At 42.6% G+C, this 20,624-nt stretch overlaps 1 protein-coding gene across 1 annotated transcript in view; it reads right to left on the bottom strand.

The window, feature by feature from the left end:
* LOC106586923 (receptor-type tyrosine-protein phosphatase-like N) overlaps window positions 1–20,624 on the bottom strand; it is a 194,251-nt gene that overhangs the window by 61,909 nt on the left and 111,718 nt on the right. The window contains exons 6-9 of the mRNA XM_045707451.1: window positions 7,181–7,529; window positions 4,188–4,319; window positions 3,134–3,159; window positions 375–673 (exon numbers count right to left, since the gene is read on the bottom strand). Coding sequence (XP_045563407.1) covers window positions 375–673; window positions 3,134–3,159; window positions 4,188–4,319; window positions 7,181–7,529 — 806 coding nt within the window. The remainder of the gene's footprint in view (window positions 1–374; window positions 674–3,133; window positions 3,160–4,187; window positions 4,320–7,180; window positions 7,530–20,624) is intronic.

The following is a 20,624-nucleotide window of genomic DNA, read 5'->3' as shown; positions in this document are numbered from 1 at the left end:
AAAGTATTTTAAGAGTTTATTCGGAAGATAACGGCTCTATAAATGTTCTTCCGTGGTGCCCCGACTTTCAAGTTAATTACATTTACATGATTAGCTTAATCAGGTAATATTAATTACAGAGAAATCATTTTATAAGTTAGCATGTCATATCACTTAATCCGGCATAGCCAAAGACACGACAGAGTCTAGACTCAAACATCATAGCATAAAACCTTACCATCCGGCATTGACGAGCTAATGATACAAGGGACTCAGACATAGATACATTTAATGTAAGTCATATGCCATTTGTAACAGGATGACCCAGTCCAGCCTGTATTAGGTACTACGAGAGGTAAAACTAGATATTCACACAGTAAGTTAGCAGAACTGACCTCTGGTCAGTGACGATGTATCCATACTCCTCCCTGGATGCTTTTCCTCCCTCAGCAGCTGGTAGCCCTGCTGGGACATTGGAGCTTTTCACCTTTCCTTTCACATCCTCCACAGAGACAGAAGAGTCCTTGGCTGTCACGCTGCCCCCTAGAGGTGCTGTGAGGGGGGGACTAGTGGCAGTTGGGGCCAGGGTAGGGGCCACCTTGGGCCCTGGGGCAGAGGAGGGAGGGGGGACAAGGACGGGAGCTTTCTCTCCCTTTTTGGGCACTGTGTCACTGCTTTTAAGAACCTGCTGCGTCTGTGTAAAGGAGGAGGAGGAGGAGGTGGATGGAAGACGAAGAGGAGGAAGATGAGGAAGAGGAGGAGGAGAAGGAAGAGGCAGTAGAGGAGGAGAAGGACGAGGCAGAGGTGGCGGAGGAGGAAATGGGGGAGGAGGAAGATGAGGAAATGGAGAAGGAGGAGTGGGAAGAGGAGGACACACATGAAGATAATGGTTATATGGTCATTATGTTACAGTAAACAACATATTTTTGTCACATGACATTTGATGTACTTTATGTACTGGAAACACTTATCTCCCTCACTAGCTTGAAGCACCAGCTGTCAGAGCAGCTCCCAGATCACAGCACCTGTACATAGCCCATCTATAAATTTAGCCCAAACAACTACCTCTTCCCCTACTGTATTTATTTATTTTGCTCCTTTGCACCCCATTATTTCTATTTCTACTTTGCACTTTCTTCTACTACAAATCTATCATTCCAGTGTTTTACTTGCTATATTGTATTTACTTTGCCACCATCGCCTTTTTTTGCCTTTACCTCCCTTATCTCACCTCATTTGCTCACATTGTATATAGACTTATTTTTCTACTGTATTATTGACTGTATGTTTGTTTTACTCCATGTGTAACTTTGTGTTGTTGTATGTTGTCGAACTGCTTTGCTTTATCTTGACCAGGTCGCAGTTGTAAATGAGACCTTGTTCTCAACTTGCCTACCTGGTTTAAATAAAGGACTTGTTCTCAACTGGCCTACCTGGTTAACCTGTTAGGGCTAGGGGGCAGTATTGACACGGCTGGATAAAAAACATACCCGATTTAATCTGGTTACCACTCCTACCCAGTAACTAGAATATGCATATACTTATTACATATGGATAGAAAACACCCTAAATTTTCTAAAACTGTTTGAATGGTGTCTGTGAGTATAACAGAACTCAAATAGCAGGTCAAAACCTGAGAGATTCCTTTACAGGAAGTGGCCTGTCTGACCATTTCTTGAACTTCTTTTCCATCTCTATCATTTACTAAGGATCTCTGCTCTAACGTGACACTTCCCACGTCGTCCATAGGCGCTCAGAGCCCGGGAAAAAACAGAATGTCGTCATTCCAGCCCCAGGCTGAAACACATTATCGCCTTTCTCAAGTGGCCGATCAAGGGACACTGGGCTTATGCGCGTGACCCCGACCGCCCCCGCCTTTGGGATTTTTTCCTCTGTTTGCCGAAAAGGAGATTCCCTGTCGGAATATTATCGCTTTTCCACGAGAAAAATGTCGTAAAAATTGATTTTAAACAGCGGTTGACATGCTTCGAAGTACGGTAATGGAATATTTAGAATTTTATTGTCACGAATTGCGCCATGCGCGCGACACTTCTTTACTATTTCGGATAGTGTCTGGAACGCACAAACAAAACGCCGCTATTCGGATATAACGATGGATTATTTTGGACCAAACCAACATTTGTTATTGAAGTAGCAGTCCTGGGTGTGCATTCTGACGAAGACAACAAAAGGTAATCAAACTTTTATAATAGTAAATATGATTATGGTGAGTGCTAAACTTGCCGGGTGTCTAAATAGCGAGCCCGTGATGCCTGGGCTATGTACTTAGAATATTGCAAAATGTGCTTTCACCAAAAAGCTATTTTAAAATCGGACATATCGAGTGCATAGAGGAGGTCTGTATCTATAATTCTTAAAATAATTGTTATGCTTTTTGTGAACGTTTATCGTGAGTAATTTAGTAAAATGTTAGCGAATTCCCGGAAGTTTGCGGGGGTATGCTAGTTCTGAACGTCACATGCTAATGTAAAAAGCTGGTTTTTGATATAAATATGAACTTGATTGAACAAAACATGCATGTATTGTATAACATAATGTCCTAGGGTTGTCATCTGATGAAGATCATCAAAGGTGAGTGCTGCATTTAGCTGTCTTCTGGGTTTTGGTGACATTATATGCTGGCTTGAAAAATGGGTGTCTGATTATTTCTGGCTTGGTACTCTGCTGACATAATCTAATGTTTTGCTTTCGTTGTAAAGCCTTTTTGAAATCGGACAGTGTGGTTAGATTAACGAGAGTCTTGTCTTTAAATGGCTGTAAAATAGTCATATGTTTGAGAAATTGAAGTAATAGGATTTTTAAGGTTTTGAAAATCGCGCCACAGGCTGGCAGTGGCTGTTACGTAGGTGGGACGAATGCGTCCCACCTAGCCCATAGAGGTTTTAAATAAAGGACTTGTTCTCAACTGGCCTACCTGGTTTAAATAAAGGACTTGTTCTCAACTGGCCTACCTGGTTTAAATAAAGGACTTGTTCTCAACTGGCCTACCTGGTTTAAATAAAGGACTTGTTCTCAACTGGCCTACCTGGTTTAAATAAAGGACTTGTTCTCAACTGGCCTACCTGGTTAAATGAAGGTGAAATATTTTATTTTTTAAATGTACCGTATATACTCCTGTCTGATCTGAACATACCTTCTTTGGATCATCGGTAAGTGGATCTGAAAAACAAGAGAGAGCAATACAAAGAAGTTTTTTAGCAAGGCAGATGGAGTACAGGAAATGACTCATGTAATGTATTCATTATTCATTGGTATTAAATGACTAAGGGCCTTTCTGTTCTGCAGACAGATATACCCTTTTCACACATATCGTGCCAAACCAAGATGTACTGAGCTAGCCTTGTGAGGCATCCCACCATAGTTTACACGAACTGTGTCGAAAAGGACTGCGCTGATATACCATCCCTGGCAGCTAGTGAGATTAGGATGGTCCAACAAGGTGAAAAGGGTAACAGTGTGCTGTAGTATGTGGGCACAGGTAATTTTGTATACCAACCTGGTATCAGAGCATTTTGTATTATTCTGTATGTAAATCGGAAGGCACTCCATTTGGTATGATATGTTACGTTTTTGTATGATTACATAAGACAGATGGTTACTTGAGGCAAAATCAAATAGAGAGTGGTGGTTGGTCGGGGTGGATGGGTAACGTGAATGTTTAACAACCCAAAGGTTGCGAATATGAATCTCATCACTTACAACTTTGACATTTGAGCTAATTAGCAACTTTAAACTACTTTGCAACTACTTAGCATGTTAGCTAACCCTTCCCCTAACCTTAACCCTTTAAGATAACCCTTCCCCTAACCCTAACCTTAACCCTTTAACCTAATTCCTAAACTTAATTGTAACCTTAACCCCTAGCCTAGCTAACGTTAGTTAACGTTAGCCACTTAGCTAGAATTCGTAACATAGCAAACATTTACCAAATTCATTACATATAATATGAATTGTAATTAGTAACATATCATACGAAATTTGTGATGGACATCCACAAATGAATACATACCAAACTAAACGTAACATATCATACATACTAAATGGAGTGACTTACGCACAGAATAATACAAAATGCTCTGAGACCAGGTTGCTGGAAATTCAATAAAAAAGGACAGACTGGGAGGCAAAAAAAAAAGAAGCATATCTGTATAATTTATTTGATGACTACAATGTGTTGTAAGTAGTACCTATGTTGTCCTTGTCCTCAGCCTGCATCAGCTGCAGCACCACAGCCAGTCTGTAGAGCTGCTGGGAGGTCAGCTCTCTAGGGTCTATACCGTACATCTCCAGGGTCTCCACCATATGCTGTAGGATAGTCTCTACACAGACAGGAGACTATGTCAGTGTTGGGGAGTAGTGAACTACATGTAGTTCAACTAGTAATTTAGTTACATTTTGTTGTAGCTTGTTGGTAGTTGAACTAAATTCAAATCTTGGCAGTGTTTTCAGTAGTTAATTACGTTTTACCATGTAGCGGTGTAGCTAGCTACTGGAACTACAGGCAACTGTTGTACCATGTAGCGGTGTAGCTAGCTACTGGAACTACACACTACTGTTTTACCATGTAGCGGTGTAGCTAACTACTGGAACTACACACTACTGTTTTACCATGTAGCGGTGTAGCTAACTACTGGAACTACACACTACTGTTTAACCATGTAGCGGTGTAGCTAACTATTGGAACTACACACTACTGTTTTACCATGTAGCGGTGTAGCTAACTACTGGAACTACACACTACTGTTTAACCATGTAGCGGTGTAGCTAACTATTGGAACTACACACTACTGTTTTACCATGTAGCGGTGTAGCTAACTACTGGAACTACACACTACTGTTTTACCATGTAGCGGTGTAGCTAACTACTGGAACTACACACTACTGTTTCACCATGTAGCGGTGTAGCTAACTCTGGAACTACACACTACTGTTTTACCATGTAGCGGTGTAGCTAACTACTGGAACTTCACACTACTGTTTTACCATGTAGCGGTGTAGCTAACGACTGGAACTACACACTACTTATTTAGCAAAAAGAAAATAAAATATGGGTAAAGTAGGAAACCATTATCTTTCTTTTTTTGGCATCAAACTGGCCTAATTCTCACTTGAAACTTAGTTTTTGTGTTTAATAGGCTAAATTACACATTCTGTTAAGATCTGACTCCAGAGGGATCTGTTCTTACAATTTGTAGTCTTGGGATATTTCAGATTTAGATATGATAATTTTTCACAAAGTAGTTTGTAGGATATAGTGGAACTACTTTTTTCAAAGTAACTTTAGTTCAGTAAACTATATTTTTCTTAAGTGTAGCTTAACTTCTTCCAGTGTTCAGTAATTGGTAGCTTGGTAAATTTTCAGAGCAGCTTCCCCAACACTGATCAGTATGAGCTAAAATAGATGTATACACTTTAGCTGGTTTCCTCTGCTAGATGGAGTCTACAGAGACATGAGTCCACCAGGGAACAGATTTATAACATTTGAATACATACAAAATATACCCCAAAACATACGTACGCTAGTTTTCATTTAAAAGTTGGCATTTATAAAAAAAAAACTGAACTTTGATGTGAGAACGTGCTGAGCTCCCCGCAAACTTTATACCACATGTATGCAAAGTTTTCTAGTGGTTGAGGTGGGAGAGGCGGGGATCTGGTTCTGCACCACATACTCTCACTACTGGTGTCCGACAGGGCTCGGTTCTAGGCCCTCTCCTCTTCTCTCTATAGACCAAGTCACTCAGCTCTGTCATATCCTCACATAGTCTCGCCTATCACTGCTATGAGGATGGACCTCTCCTCTTCTCTCTATACACCAAGTCACTCAGCTCTGTCATATCCTCTCATGGTCTCTCCTATTACTGCTATGAGGATGGACCTCTCCTCTTCTCTCTCTACACCAAATCACTCAGTTCTGTCATATCCTCACATAGTCTCGCCTATCACTGCTATGAGGATGGCCCTCTCCTCTTCTCTCTATAGACCAAGTCACTCAGCTCTGTCATATCCTCTCATGGCCTTTCCTATCACTGCAAATAACCGTGACGTAACCCTGGACAACACCTTGTCGTTCTCTGCAAATATCAAAGTAGTGACTCACTCCTGTAGGTTCATGCTCTACAACATCCGTAGAGTACAACCCTGCCTCACACAGGAAGCGGAGCAGGTCCTAATCCAGGCACTTTTCATCTCCCGTCTGGACTACTGCAACTGTCTGTTGGCTGGGCCATCAAACCCCTGCAACTGATCCAGAACGCTGCAGCCCAACTGGTGTTCAACATTCCCAAGTTCACCCATGTCACCTCGCTCCTCCACACACTCCACTGGCTTCCGGTCAAAGCTCGCATCCAACATCTGGAACCCTACCTCTTCAAAGAGTATCTTAAATCCCCCCCCCCCCCTCCTTTCGGGAATTAACACTTGACTTATTCCCCACATGATTTATGAAGTCCAGGTGTGCTTAACGATGGGGAGCTCTGACCTAATGATAACTACTTTACTGAGGAAAAATGTACTTACTATGACTGATATGTGGTTTCTCACCTCGCTAAAATGACTGCACTAACTAAAATCTAAACGTAAAATGTTGAAGTATTGCATTACAAGCAGACAAAAAGCCTAATGGAGGCTATGACGACACGCTTATTCATAACAAAATAAATATAATAACAACATGTAATTATTTGCCATTAGTAAGAAGGGTGGAGATCCATTTTCTTGCATCTTTGCATTCTAAAATAATAACTCTACATCAAGACAGCAGTTCCACTAACTCACCATCCAGCCCAGTGGTGGAGTTACATTAAGACAGCAGTTCCACTAACTCACCATCCAGCCCAGTGGTGGAGTTACATTAAGACAGCAGTTCCACTAACTCACCATCCAGCCCAGTGGTGGAGTTACATTAAGACAGCAGTTCCACTAACTCACCATCCAGCCCAGTGGTGGAGTTACATTAAGACAGCAGTTCCACTAACTCACCATCCAGCCCAGTGGTGGAGTTACATTAAGACAGCAGTTCCACTAACTCACCATCCAGCCCAGTGGTGGAGTTACATTAAGACAGCAGTTCCACTAACTCACCATCCAGCCCAGTGGTGGAGTTACATTAAGACAGCAGTTCCACTAACTCACCATCCAGCCCAGTGGTGGAGTTACATTAGCAGTTCCACTAACTCACCATCCAGCCCAGCCAGAGAGCTGTAGTCCTGCTGTGGAAGCTGCTGCTGCTGTTGCTGATGTTGTCTGTCTCTAGCCATAGCCAGCTCCGTCAGACTGTAGTCTTCCACGTAGTCCAGAGAAAGCTCCGGTTGCTCGTAGTAGGTTGGGGCCGGCAGGGCTGATACCCCCCGGTGGCGGAATGAGGGCAGTGCAGGGGATGAGGACAGATAGAGGGAGATGACGTCCTGCAGCAGCTGACGGTCTCTCTCTCTCTGTTTGGCCTGTTGGTATCTGGAGGAAGGACGGAGCCCTGCGTAGACCTTTCCTCCCTGGTGGAGGGAGCGCTCCGTATCTTCCTGGTATCTGTGCTGTAATACACAGAGAGATGATTTACGGATGAGGACAAGTGTATGTGTGTTTCTGTGCGTATGTCCAGCCGTGCGTGTTTGTGTGTGTGTGTGTGAGTGAGTGATTTCATACATTAAACCTTTACTTGTAGCGAGGTAAGTCATTGCAAATGTACAGTTATGACTATAACTACTGTTCCCTGATGGAGGGAATCAGAATCAACTTTATTCACCAAGGACATTTACAAATGTTCAGATTGTTACCTGGTGATATGGTGCTGCTAGTGATAGACAACAACCTCAGAATGTTACCTGGTGATATGGTGCTGTTAGACAACATACTCAGAATGTTACCTGGTGATATGGTGCTGCTAGACAACATACTCAGAATGTTACCTGGTGATATGGTGCTGCTAGACAAAATCCTCAGAATGTACCGAGGGCTGCTAGACAACATACTCAGAATGTTACCTGGTGATATGGTGCTGCTAGACAACATACTCAGAATGTTACCTGGTGATATGGTGCTGCAAAGTGATAGACAACATACTCAGATTGTTACCTGGTGATATGGTGCTGCTAGACAACATCCTCAGAATGTTACCTGGTGATATGGTGCTGCTAGACAACATACTCAGAATGTTACCTGGTGATATGGTGCTGCTAGACAACATGCTCAGAATGTTACCTGGTGATATGGTGCTGCTAGACAACACACTCAGAATGTTACCTGGTGATATGGTGCTGCTAGTGATAGACAACATACTCAGATTGTTACCTGGTGATATGGTGCTGCTAGTGATAGACAACATCCTCAGAATGTTACCTGGTGATATGGTGCTGCTAGACAACATACTCAGAATGTTACCTGGTGATATGGTGCTGCTAGACAACATACTCAGATTGTTACCTGGTAATATGGTGCTGCTAGACAACATTCTCAGAATGTTACCTGGTGATATGGTGCTGCTAGACAACATCCTCAGAATGTTACCTGGTGATATGGTGCTGCTAGACAACATACTCAGAATGTTACCTGGTGATATGGTGCTGCTAGACAACATACTCAGAATGTTACCTGGTGATATGGTGCTGCTAGTGATAGACAACATACTCAGATTGTTACCTGGTGATATGGTGCTGCTAGTGATAGACAACATACTCAGATTGTTACCTGGTGATATGGTGCTGATAGACAACATACTCAGAATGTTACCTGGTGATATGGTGCTGCTAGTGATAGACAACATACTCAGAATGTTACCTGGTGATATGGTGCTGCTAGTGATACTCAGAATGTTACCTGGTGATATGGTGCTGCTAGACAACATCCTCAGAATGTTACCTGGTGATATGGTGCTGCTAGACAACATACTCAGAATGTTACCTGGTGATATGGTGCTGCTAGACAACATACTCAGAATGTTACCTGGTGATATGGTGCTGCTAGACAACATCTTCAGATTGTTACCTGGTGATATGGTGCTGCTAGTGATAGACAGCATACTCAGATTGTTACCTGGTGATATGGTGCTGCTAGACAACATCTTCAGATTGTTACCTGGTGATATGGTGCTGCTAGACAACATATTCAGGATGTTACCTGGTGATATGGTGCTGATAGTGATGTTACCTGGTGATATGGTGCTGCTAGACAACATACTCAGGTTGTTACCTGGTGATATGGTGCTGCTAGACAACATCTTCAGGATGTTACCTGGTGATATGGTGCTGATAGTGATGTTACCTGGTGATATGGTGCTGCTAGACAACATACTCAGAATGTTACCTGGTGATATGGTAATGCTAGACAACATACTCAGAATGTTACCTGGTGATATGGTGCTGCTAGTGATAGACAACATACTCAGATTGTTACCTGGTGATATGGTGCTGCTAGTGATAGACAACATACTCAGATTGTTACCTGGTGATATGGTGCTGATAGACAACATACTCAGAATGTTACCTGGTGATATGGTGCTGCTAGTGATAGACAACATACTCAGAATGTTACCTGGTGTTATGGTGCTGCTAGTGATACTCAGAATGTTACCTGGTGATATGGTGCTGCTAGACAACATCCTCAGAATGTTACCTGGTGATATGCTGCTGCTAGACAACATACTCAGAATGTTACCTGGTGATATGGTGCTGCTAGACAACATACTCAGAATGTTACCTGGTGATATGGTGCTGCTAGACAACACACTCAGAATGTTACCTGGTGATATGGTGCTGCTAGTGATAGACAACAACCTCAGAATGTTACCTGGTGATATGGTGCTGTTAGACAACATACTCAGAATGTTACCTGGTGATATGGTGCTGCTAGTGATAGACAACATACTCAGATTGTTACTTGGTGATATGGTGCTGCTAGTGATAGACAACATCATCAGAATGTTACCTGGTGATATGGTGCTGCTAGACAACATACTCAGAATGTTACCTGGTGATATGGTGCTGCTAGACAACATACTCAGAATGTTACCTGGTGATATGGTGCTGCTAGACAACATACTCAGATTGTTACCTGGTGATATGGTGCTGCTAGACAACATACTCAGAATGTTACCTGGTGATATGGTGCTGCTAGACAACATCCTCAGAATGTTACCTGGTGATATGGTGCTGCTAGACAACATCCTCAGAATGTTACCTGGTGATATGGTGCTGCTAGACAACATCTTCAGATTGTTACCTGGTGATATGGTGCTGCTAGTGATAGACAGCATACTCAGATTGTTACCTGGTGATATGGTGCTGCTAGACAACATCTTCAGATTGTTACCTGGTGATATGGTGCTGCTAGACAACATCTTCAGGATGTTACCTGGTGATATGGTGCTGATAGTGATGTTACCTGGTGATATGGTGCTGCTAGACAACATACTCAGTGTGTTACCTGGTGATATGGTGCTGTTAGACAACATCTTCAGGATGTTACCTGGTGATATGGTGCTGATAGTGATGTTACCTGGTGATATTGTGCTGCTAGACAACATACTCAGAATGTTACCTGGTGATATGGTGCTGCTAGACAACATACTCAGAATGTTGCCTGGTGATATGGTGCTGCTAGCGATAGACAACATACTCAGATTCTTACCTGGTGATATGGTGCTGCTAGACAACATACTCAGAATGTTACCTGGTGATATGGTGCTGCTAGACAACATACTCAGATTGTTACCTGGTGATATGGTGCTGCAAGTGATAGACAACATACTCAGAATGTTACCTGGTGATATGGTGCTGCTGGTGATAGACAACATACTCAGGAGGTTACCTGGTGATATGGTGCTGCTGGTGATAGACAACATACTCAGAATGTTACCTGGTGATATGGTGCTGCTAGTGATAGACAACATACTCAGAATGTTACCTGGTGATATGGTGCTGCTAGTGATAGACAACATCCTCAGAATGTTACCTGGTGATATGGTGCTGCTAGACAACATCCTCAGAATGTTACCTGGTGATATGGTGCTGCTAGACAACACACCCAGAATGTTACCTGGTGATATGGTGCTGCTAGACAACATACTCAGAATGTTACTTGGTGATATGGTGCTGTTAGACAACATACTCAGAATGTTACCTGGTGATATGGTGCTGCTAGACAACATACTCAGAATGTTACCTGGTGATATGGTGCTGCTAGACAACATACTCAGAATGTTACCTGGTGATATGGTGCTGCTAGTGATAGACAACATACTCAGAATGTTACCTGGTGATATGGTGCTGCTAGTGATAGACAACATCCTCAGAATGTTACCTGGTGATATGGTGCTGCTAGACAACATACTCAGAATGTTACCTGGTGATATGGTGCTGCTAGACAACACACTCAGAATGTTACCTGGTGATATGGTGCTGCTAGACAACATACTCAGAATGTTACCTGGTGATATGGTGCTGCTAGTAATAGACAACATACTCAGAATATTACCTGGATATATGGTGCTGCTAGACAATACACTCAGAATGTTACCTGGTGATATGGTGCTGCTAGACAACATACTCAGAATGTTACCTGGTGAAATGATGCTGCTAGACAACTTACTCAGAATGTTACCTGGTGATATGGTGCCGCTAGACAACATACTCAGAATGTTACCTGGTGATATGGTGCTGCTAGAGAACATACTCAGAATGTTACCTGGTGATATGGTGCTGCTAGTGATAGACAACATCCTCAGAATGTTACCTGGTGATATGGTGCTGCTAGTGATAGACAACATCCTCAGAATGTTACCTGGTGATATGGTGCTGCTAGACAACATACTCAGAATGTTACCTGGTGATATGGTGCTGCTAGTGATAGACAACATACTCAGAATGTTACCTGGTGATATGGTGCTGCTAGACAACACACCCAGAATGTTACCTGGTGATATGGTGCTGCTAGCCAACATACTCAGAATGTTTCCTGGTGATATGGTGCTGCTAGACAACATACTCAGAATGTTACCTGGTGATATGGTGCTGCTAGTGATAGACAACATACTCAGAATGTTACCTGGTGATATGGTGCTGCTAGACAACACACTCAGAATGTTATCTGGTGGTGTGGTGCTGCTAGTGATAGACAACATACTCAGAATGTTACCTGGTGATGTGGTGCTGCTAGTGTTAGATAACATACTTAAAATGTTACCTGGTGATATGGTGCTGCTAGACAACATACTCAGTATGTTAACTGGTGATATGGTGCTGCTAGACAACACACTCAGAATGTTACCTGGTGATATGGTGCTGCTAGACAACATACTCAGAATGTTACCTGGTGATATGGTGCTGCTAGACAACTTACTCAGAATGTTACCTGGTGATATGGTGCCGCTAGACAACATACTCAGAATGTTACCTGGTGATATGGTGCTGCTAGACAACATACTCAGAATGTTACCTGGTGATATGGTGCTGCTAGTGATAGACAACATACTCAGAATGTTACCTGGTTATATGGTGCTGTTAGACAACATACTCAGAATGTTACCTGGTGATATGGTGCTGCTAGACAACATACTCAGAATGTTACCTGGTGATATGGTGCTGCTAGACAATATCCTCAGAATGTTACCTGGTGATATGGTGCTGCTAGACAACATACTCAGAATGTTACCTGGTGATATGGTGCTGCTAGACAACATCCTCAGAATGTTACCTGGTGATATGGTGCTGCTAGACAACACACCCAGAATGTTACCTGGTGATATGGTGCTGCTAGACAACATACTCAGAATGTTTCCTGGTGATATGGTGCTGCTAGACAACATACTCAGAATGTTACCTGGTGATATGGTGCTGCTACTGATAGACAACATACTCAGAATGTTACCTGGTGATATGGTGCTGCTAGACAACACACTCAGAATGTTACCTGGTGGTGTGGTGCTGCTAGTGATAGACAACATACTCAGAATTTTACCTGGTGATTTGGTGCTGCTAGTGATAGACAACATACTCAGAATGTTACCTGGTGATATGGTGCTGCTAGACAACATACTCAGAATGTTACCTGGTGATATGGTGCTGCTAGACAACATACTCAGAATGTTACATGGTGATATGGTGCTGATAGACAACTTACTCAGAATGTTACCTGGTGATATGGTGCCGCTAGACAACATACTCAGATGTTACCTGGTGATGTGGTGCTGCTAGACAACATACTCAGAATGTTACCTGGTGATATGGTGCTGCTAGACAACATACTCAGAATGTTACCTGGTGATATGGTGCTGCTAGACAACACACTCAGAATGTTACCTGGTGATATGGTGCTGCTAGACAACATCCTCAGAATATTACCTGGTGATATGGTGCTGCTAGACAACATACTCAGAATGTTACCTGGTGATATGGTGCTGCTAGACAACATACTCAGAATGTTACCTGGTGATATGGTGCTGCTAGACAACACACTCAGAATGTTACCTGGTGATATGGTGCTGTTAGACAACATACTCAGAATGTTACCTGGTGATATGGTATTGCTAGTGATAGACAACATACTCAGATTGTTACCTGGTGATATGGTGCTGCTAGTGATAGACAACATCATCAGAATGTTACCTGGTGATATGGTGCTGCTAGACAACATACTCAGAATGTTACCTGGTGATATGGTGCTGCTAGACAACATACTCAGAATGTTACCTGGTGATATGGTGCTGCTAGACAACATCCTCAGAATGTTACCTGGTGATATGGTGCTGCTAGACAACATCCTCAGAATGTTACCTGGTGATATGGTGCTGCTAGACAACATACTCAGAATGTTACTTGGTGATATGGTGCTGTTAGACAACATACTCAGAATGTTACCTGGTGATATGGTGCTGCTAGACAACATCTTCAGATTGTTACCTGGTGATATGGTGCTGCTAGTGATAGACAGCATACTCAGATTGTTACCTGGTGATATGGTGCTGTTAGACAACATACTCAGAATGTTACCTGGTGATATGGTGCTGCTAGACTACATACTCAGAATGTTACCTGGTGATATGGTGCTGCTAGACAACATACTCAGAATGTTACCTGGTGATATGGTGCTGCTAGTGATAGACAACATCCTCAGAATGTTACCTGGTGATATGGTGCTGCTAGACAACATACTCAGAATGTTACCTGGTGATATGGTGCTGCTAGACAACACACTCAGAATGTTACCTGGTGATATGGTGCTGCTAGACAACATCTTCAGATTGTTACCTGGTGATATGGTGCTGCTAGTGATAGACTGCATACTCAGATTGTTACCTGGTGATATGGTGCTGCTAGACAACATCTTCAGATTGTTACCTGGTGATATGGTGCTGCTAGTGATAGACAACATACTCAGATTGTTACCTGGTGATATGGTGCTGCTAGACAACATCTTCAGATTGTTACCTGGTGATATGGTGCTGCTAGTGATAGACAGCATACTCAGATTGTTACCTGGTGATATGGTGCTGCTAGACAACATCTTCAGATTGTTACCTGGTGATATGGTGCTCCTAGACAACATCTTCAGGATGTTACCTGGTGATATGGTGCTGATAGTGATGTTACCTGGTGATATGGTGCTGCTAGACAACATACTCAGATTGTTACCTGGTGATATGGTGCTGCTAGACAACATACTCAGAATGTTACCTGGTGATATGGTGCTGCTAGTGATAGACAACATACTCAGATTGTTACCTGGTGATATGGTGCTGCTAGTGATAGACAACATCATCAGAATGTTACCTGGTGATATGGTGCTGCTAGACAACATACTCAGAATGTTACCTGGTGATATGGTGCTGCTAGACAACATACTCAGAATGTTACCTGGTGATATGGTGCTGCTAGACAACATCCTCAGAATGTTACCTGGTGATATGGTGCTGCTAGACAACCTCCTCAGAATGTTACCTGGTGATATGGTGCTGGTAGACAACATACTCAGAATGTTACTTGGTGATATGGTGCTGTTAGACAACATACTCAGAATGTTACCTGGTGATATGGTGCTGCTAGACAACATCTTCAGATTGTTACCTGGTGATATGGTGCTGCTAGTGATAGACAGCATACTCATATTGTTACCTGGTGATATGGTGCTGTTAGACAACATACTCAGAATGTTACCTGGTGATATGGTGCTGCTAGACAACATACTCAGAATGTTACCTGGTGATATGGTGCTGCTAGACAACATACTCAGAATGTTACCTGGTGATATGGTGCTGCTAGTGATAGACAACATACTCAGAATGTTACCTGGTTATATGGTGCTGCTAGTGATAGACAACATCCTCAGAATGTTACCTGGTGATATGGTGCTGCTAGAAAACATACTCAGAATGTTACCTGGTGATATGGTGCTGCTAGACAACATACTCAGAATGTTACCTGGTGATATGGTGCTGCTAGTAATAGACAACATACTCAGAATGTTACCTGGTGATATGGTGCTGCTAGACAACATACTCAGAATGTTACCTGGTGATATGGTGCTGTTAGACAACATACTCAGAATGTTACCTGGTGATATGGTGCTGCTAGTGATAGACAACATCCTCAGAATGTTACCTGGTGATATGGTGCTGCTAGACAACATACTCAGAATGTTACCTGGTGATATGGTGCTGCTAGTGATAGACAACATACTCAGAATGTTACCTGGTGATATGGTGCTGCTAGACAACACACCCAGAATGTTACCTGGTGATATGGTGCTGCTAGCCAACATACTCAGAATGTTTCCTGGTGATATGGTGCTGCTAGACAACATACTCAGAATGTTACCTGGTGATATGGTGCTGCTAGTGATAGACAACATACTCAGAATGTTACCTGGTGATATGGTGCTGCTAGACAACACACTCAGAATGTTATCTGGTGGTGTGGTGCTGCTAGTGATAGACAACATACTCAGAATGTTACCTGGTGATGTGGTGCTGCTAGTGTTAGATAACATACTTAAAATGTTACCTGGTGATATGGTGCTGCTAGACAACATACTCAGTATGTTAACTGGTGATATGGTGCTGCTAGACAACACACTCAGAATGTTACCTGGTGATATGGTGCTGCTAGACAACATACTCAGAATGTTACCTGGTGATATGGTGCTGCTAGACAACTTACTCAGAATGTTACCTGGTGATATGGTGCCGCTAGACAACATACTCAGAATGTTACCTGGTGATATGGTGCTGCTAGACAACATACTCAGAATGTTACCTGGTGATATGGTGCTGCTAGTGATAGACAACATACTCAGAATGTTACCTGGTTATATGGTGCTGTTAGACAACATACTCAGAATGTTACCTGGTGATATGGTGCTGCTAGACAACATACTCAGAATGTTACCTGGTGATATGGTGCTGCTAGACAATATCCTCAGAATGTTACCTGGTGATATGGTGCTGCTAGACAACATACTCAGAATGTTACCTGGTGATATGGTGCTGCTAGACAACATCCTCAGAATGTTACCTGGTGATATGGTGCTGCTAGACAACACACCCAGAATGTTACCTGGTGATATGGTGCTGCTAGACAACATACTCAGAATGTTTCCTGGTGATATGGTGCTGCTAGACAACATACTCAGAATGTTACCTGGTGATATGGTGCTGCTACTGATAGACAACATACTCAGAATGTTACCTGGTGATATGGTGCTGCTAGACAACACACTCAGAATGTTACCTGGTGGTGTGGTGCTGCTAGTGATAGACAACATACTCAGAATTTTACCTGGTGATTTGGTGCTGCTAGTGATAGACAACATACTCAGAATGTTACCTGGTGATATGGTGCTGCTAGACAACATACTCAGAATGTTACCTGGTGATATGGTGCTGCTAGACAACATACTCAGAATGTTACATGGTGATATGGTGCTGATAGACAACTTACTCAGAATGTTACCTGGTGATATGGTGCCGCTAGACAACATACTCAGATGTTACCTGGTGATGTGGTGCTGCTAGACAACATACTCAGAATGTTACCTGGTGATATGGTGCTGCTAGACAACATACTCAGAATGTTACCTGGTGATATGGTGCTGCTAGACAACACACTCAGAATGTTACCTGGTGATATGGTGCTGCTAGACAACATCCTCAGAATATTACCTGGTGATATGGTGCTGCTAGACAACATACTCAGAATGTTACCTGGTGATATGGTGCTGCTAGACAACATACTCAGAATGTTACCTGGTGATATGGTGCTGCTAGACAACACACTCAGAATGTTACCTGGTGATATGGTGCTGTTAGACAACATACTCAGAATGTTACCTGGTGATATGGTATTGCTAGTGATAGACAACATACTCAGATTGTTACCTGGTGATATGGTGCTGCTAGTGATAGACAACATCATCAGAATGTTACCTGGTGATATGGTGCTGCTAGACAACATACTCAGAATGTTACCTGGTGATATGGTGCTGCTAGACAACATACTCAGAATGTTACCTGGTGATATGGTGCTGCTAGACAACATCCTCAGAATGTTACCTGGTGATATGGTGCTGCTAGACAACATCCTCAGAATGTTACCTGGTGATATGGTGCTGCTAGACAACATACTCAGAATGTTACTTGGTGATATGGTGCTGTTAGACAACATACTCAGAATGTTACCTGGTGATATGGTGCTGCTAGACAACATCTTCAGATTGTTACCTGGTGATATGGTGCTGCTAGTGATAGACAGCATACTCAGATTGTTACCTGGTGATATGGTGCTGTTAGACAACATACTCAGAATGTTACCTGGTGATATGGTGCTGCTAGACTACATACTCAGAATGTTACCTGGTGATATGGTGCTGCTAGACAACATACTCAGAATGTTACCTGGTGATATGGTGCTGCTAGTGATAGACAACATCCTCAGAATGTTACCTGGTGATATGGTGCTGCTAGACAACATACTCAGAATGTTACCTGGTGATATGGTGCTGCTAGACAACACACTCAGAATGTTACCTGGTGATATGGTGCTGCTAGACAACATCTTCAGATTGTTACCTGGTGATATGGTGCTGCTAGTGATAGACTGCATACTCAGATTGTTACCTGGTGATATGGTGCTGCTAGACAACATCTTCAGATTGTTACCTGGTGATATGGTGCTGCTAGTGATAGACAACATACTCAGATTGTTACCTGGTGATATGGTGCTGCTAGACAACATCTTCAGATTGTTACCTGGTGATATGGTGCTGCTAGTGATAGACAGCATACTCAGATTGTTACCTGGTGATATGGTGCTGCTAGACAACATCTTCAGATTGTTACCTGGTGATATGGTGCTCCTAGACAACATCTTCAGGATGTTACCTGGTGATATGGTGCTGATAGTGATGTTACCTGGTGATATGGTGCTGCTAGACAACATACTCAGATTGTTACCTGGTGATATGGTGCTGCTAGACAACATACTCAGAATGTTACCTGGTGATATGGTGCTGCTAGTGATAGACAACATACTCAGATTGTTACCTGGTGATATGGTGCTGCTAGTGATAGACAACATCATCAGAATGTTACCTGGTGATATGGTGCTGCTAGACAACATACTCAGAATGTTACCTGGTGATATGGTGCTGCTAGACAACATACTCAGAATGTTACCTGGTGATATGGTGCTGCTAGACAACATCCTCAGAATGTTACCTGGTGATATGGTGCTGCTAGACAACCTCCTCAGAATGTTACCTGGTGATATGGTGCTGGTAGACAACATACTCAGAATGTTACTTGGTGATATGGTGCTGTTAGACAACATACTCAGAATGTTACCTGGTGATATGGTGCTGCTAGACAACATCTTCAGATTGTTACCTGGTGATATGGTGCTGCTAGTGATAGACAGCATACTCATATTGTTACCTGGTGATATGGTGCTGTTAGACAACATACTCAGAATGTTACCTGGTGATATGGTGCTGCTAGACAACATACTCAGAATGTTACCTGGTGATATGGTGCTGCTAGACAACATACTCAGAATGTTACCTGGTGATATGGTGCTGCTAGTGATAGACAACATACTCAGAATGTTACCTGGTTATATGGTGCTGCTAGTGATAGACAACATCCTCAGAATGTTACCTGGTGATATGGTGCTGCTAGAAAACATACTCAGAATGTTACCTGGTGATATGGTGCTGCTAGACAACATACTCAGAATGTTACCTGGTGATATGGTGCTGCTAGTAATAGACAACATACTCAGAATGTTACCTGGTGATATGGTGCTGCTAGACAACATACTCAGAATGTTACCTGGTGATATGGTGCTGTTAGACAACATACTCAGAATGTTACCTGGTGATATGGTGCTGCTTGTGATAGACAACATACTCAGAATGTTACCTGGTGATATGGTGCTGCTAGTGATAGACAACATACTCAGAATGTTACCTGGTGATATGGTGCTGTTAGACAACATACTCAGAATGTTACCTGGTGATATTGTGCTGCTAGTGATAGACAACATACTCAGAATGTTACCTGGTGATATGGTGCTGCTAGTGATAGACAACATACTCAGAATGTTACCTGGTTATATGGTGCTGTTAGACAACATACTCAGAATGTTACCTGGTGATATGGTGCTGCTAGACAACATACTCAGAATGTTACCTGGTGATATGGTGCTGCTAGACAACATTCTCAGAATGTTACCTGGTGATATGGTGCTGCTAGACAACATACTCAGATTGTTACCTGGTGATATGGTGCTGCTAGACAACATACTCAGAATGTTACCTGGTGATATGGTGCTGCTAGACAACATTCTCAGAATGTTACCTGGTGATATGGTGCTGCTAGACAACATACTCAGATTGTTACCTGGTGATATGGTGCTGCTAGACAACATACTCAGAATGTTACCTGGTGATATGGTGCTGCTAGTGATAGACAACATACTCAGAATGTTACCTGGTGATATGGTGCTGCAAAGTGATAGACAACATACTCAGATGTTACCTGGTGATATGGTGCTGCTAGTGATAGACAACATCCTCAGAATGTTACCTGGTGATATGGTGCTGCTAGTGATAGACAACATCCTCAGAATGTTACCTGGTGATATGGTGCTGCTAGACAACATACTCAGAATGTTACCTGGTGATATGGTGCTGTTAGACAACATACTCAGAATGTTACCTGGTAATATGGTGCTGCTAGTGATAGACAACATACTCAGAATGTTACCTGGTGATATGGTGCTGCTAGTGATAGACAACATACTCAGAATGTTACCTGGTGATATGGTGCTGTTAGACAACATACTCAGAATGTTACCTGGTGATATGGTGCTGCTAGACAACATATTCAGGATGTTACCTGGTGATATGGTGCTGATAGTGATGTTACCTGGTGATATGGTGCTGCTAGACAACATACTCAGGTTGTTACCTGGTGATATGGTGCTGCTAGACAACATCTTCAGGATGTTACCTGGTGATATGGTGCTGATAGTGATGTTACCTGGTGATATGGTGCTGCTAGACAACATACTCAGAATGTTACCTGGTGATATGGTGCTGCTAGACAACATACTCAGAATGTTACCTGGTGATATGGTGCT

This window comes from Salmo salar, chromosome ssa25, assembly GCF_905237065.1.
Source record: "Salmo salar chromosome ssa25, Ssal_v3.1, whole genome shotgun sequence".
Taxonomy (NCBI): Eukaryota; Metazoa; Chordata; class Actinopteri; order Salmoniformes; family Salmonidae; genus Salmo; species Salmo salar.
Note: the sequence above shows the minus strand (reverse complement) of the source record. Positions and strands in the feature narration are given on the sequence as shown.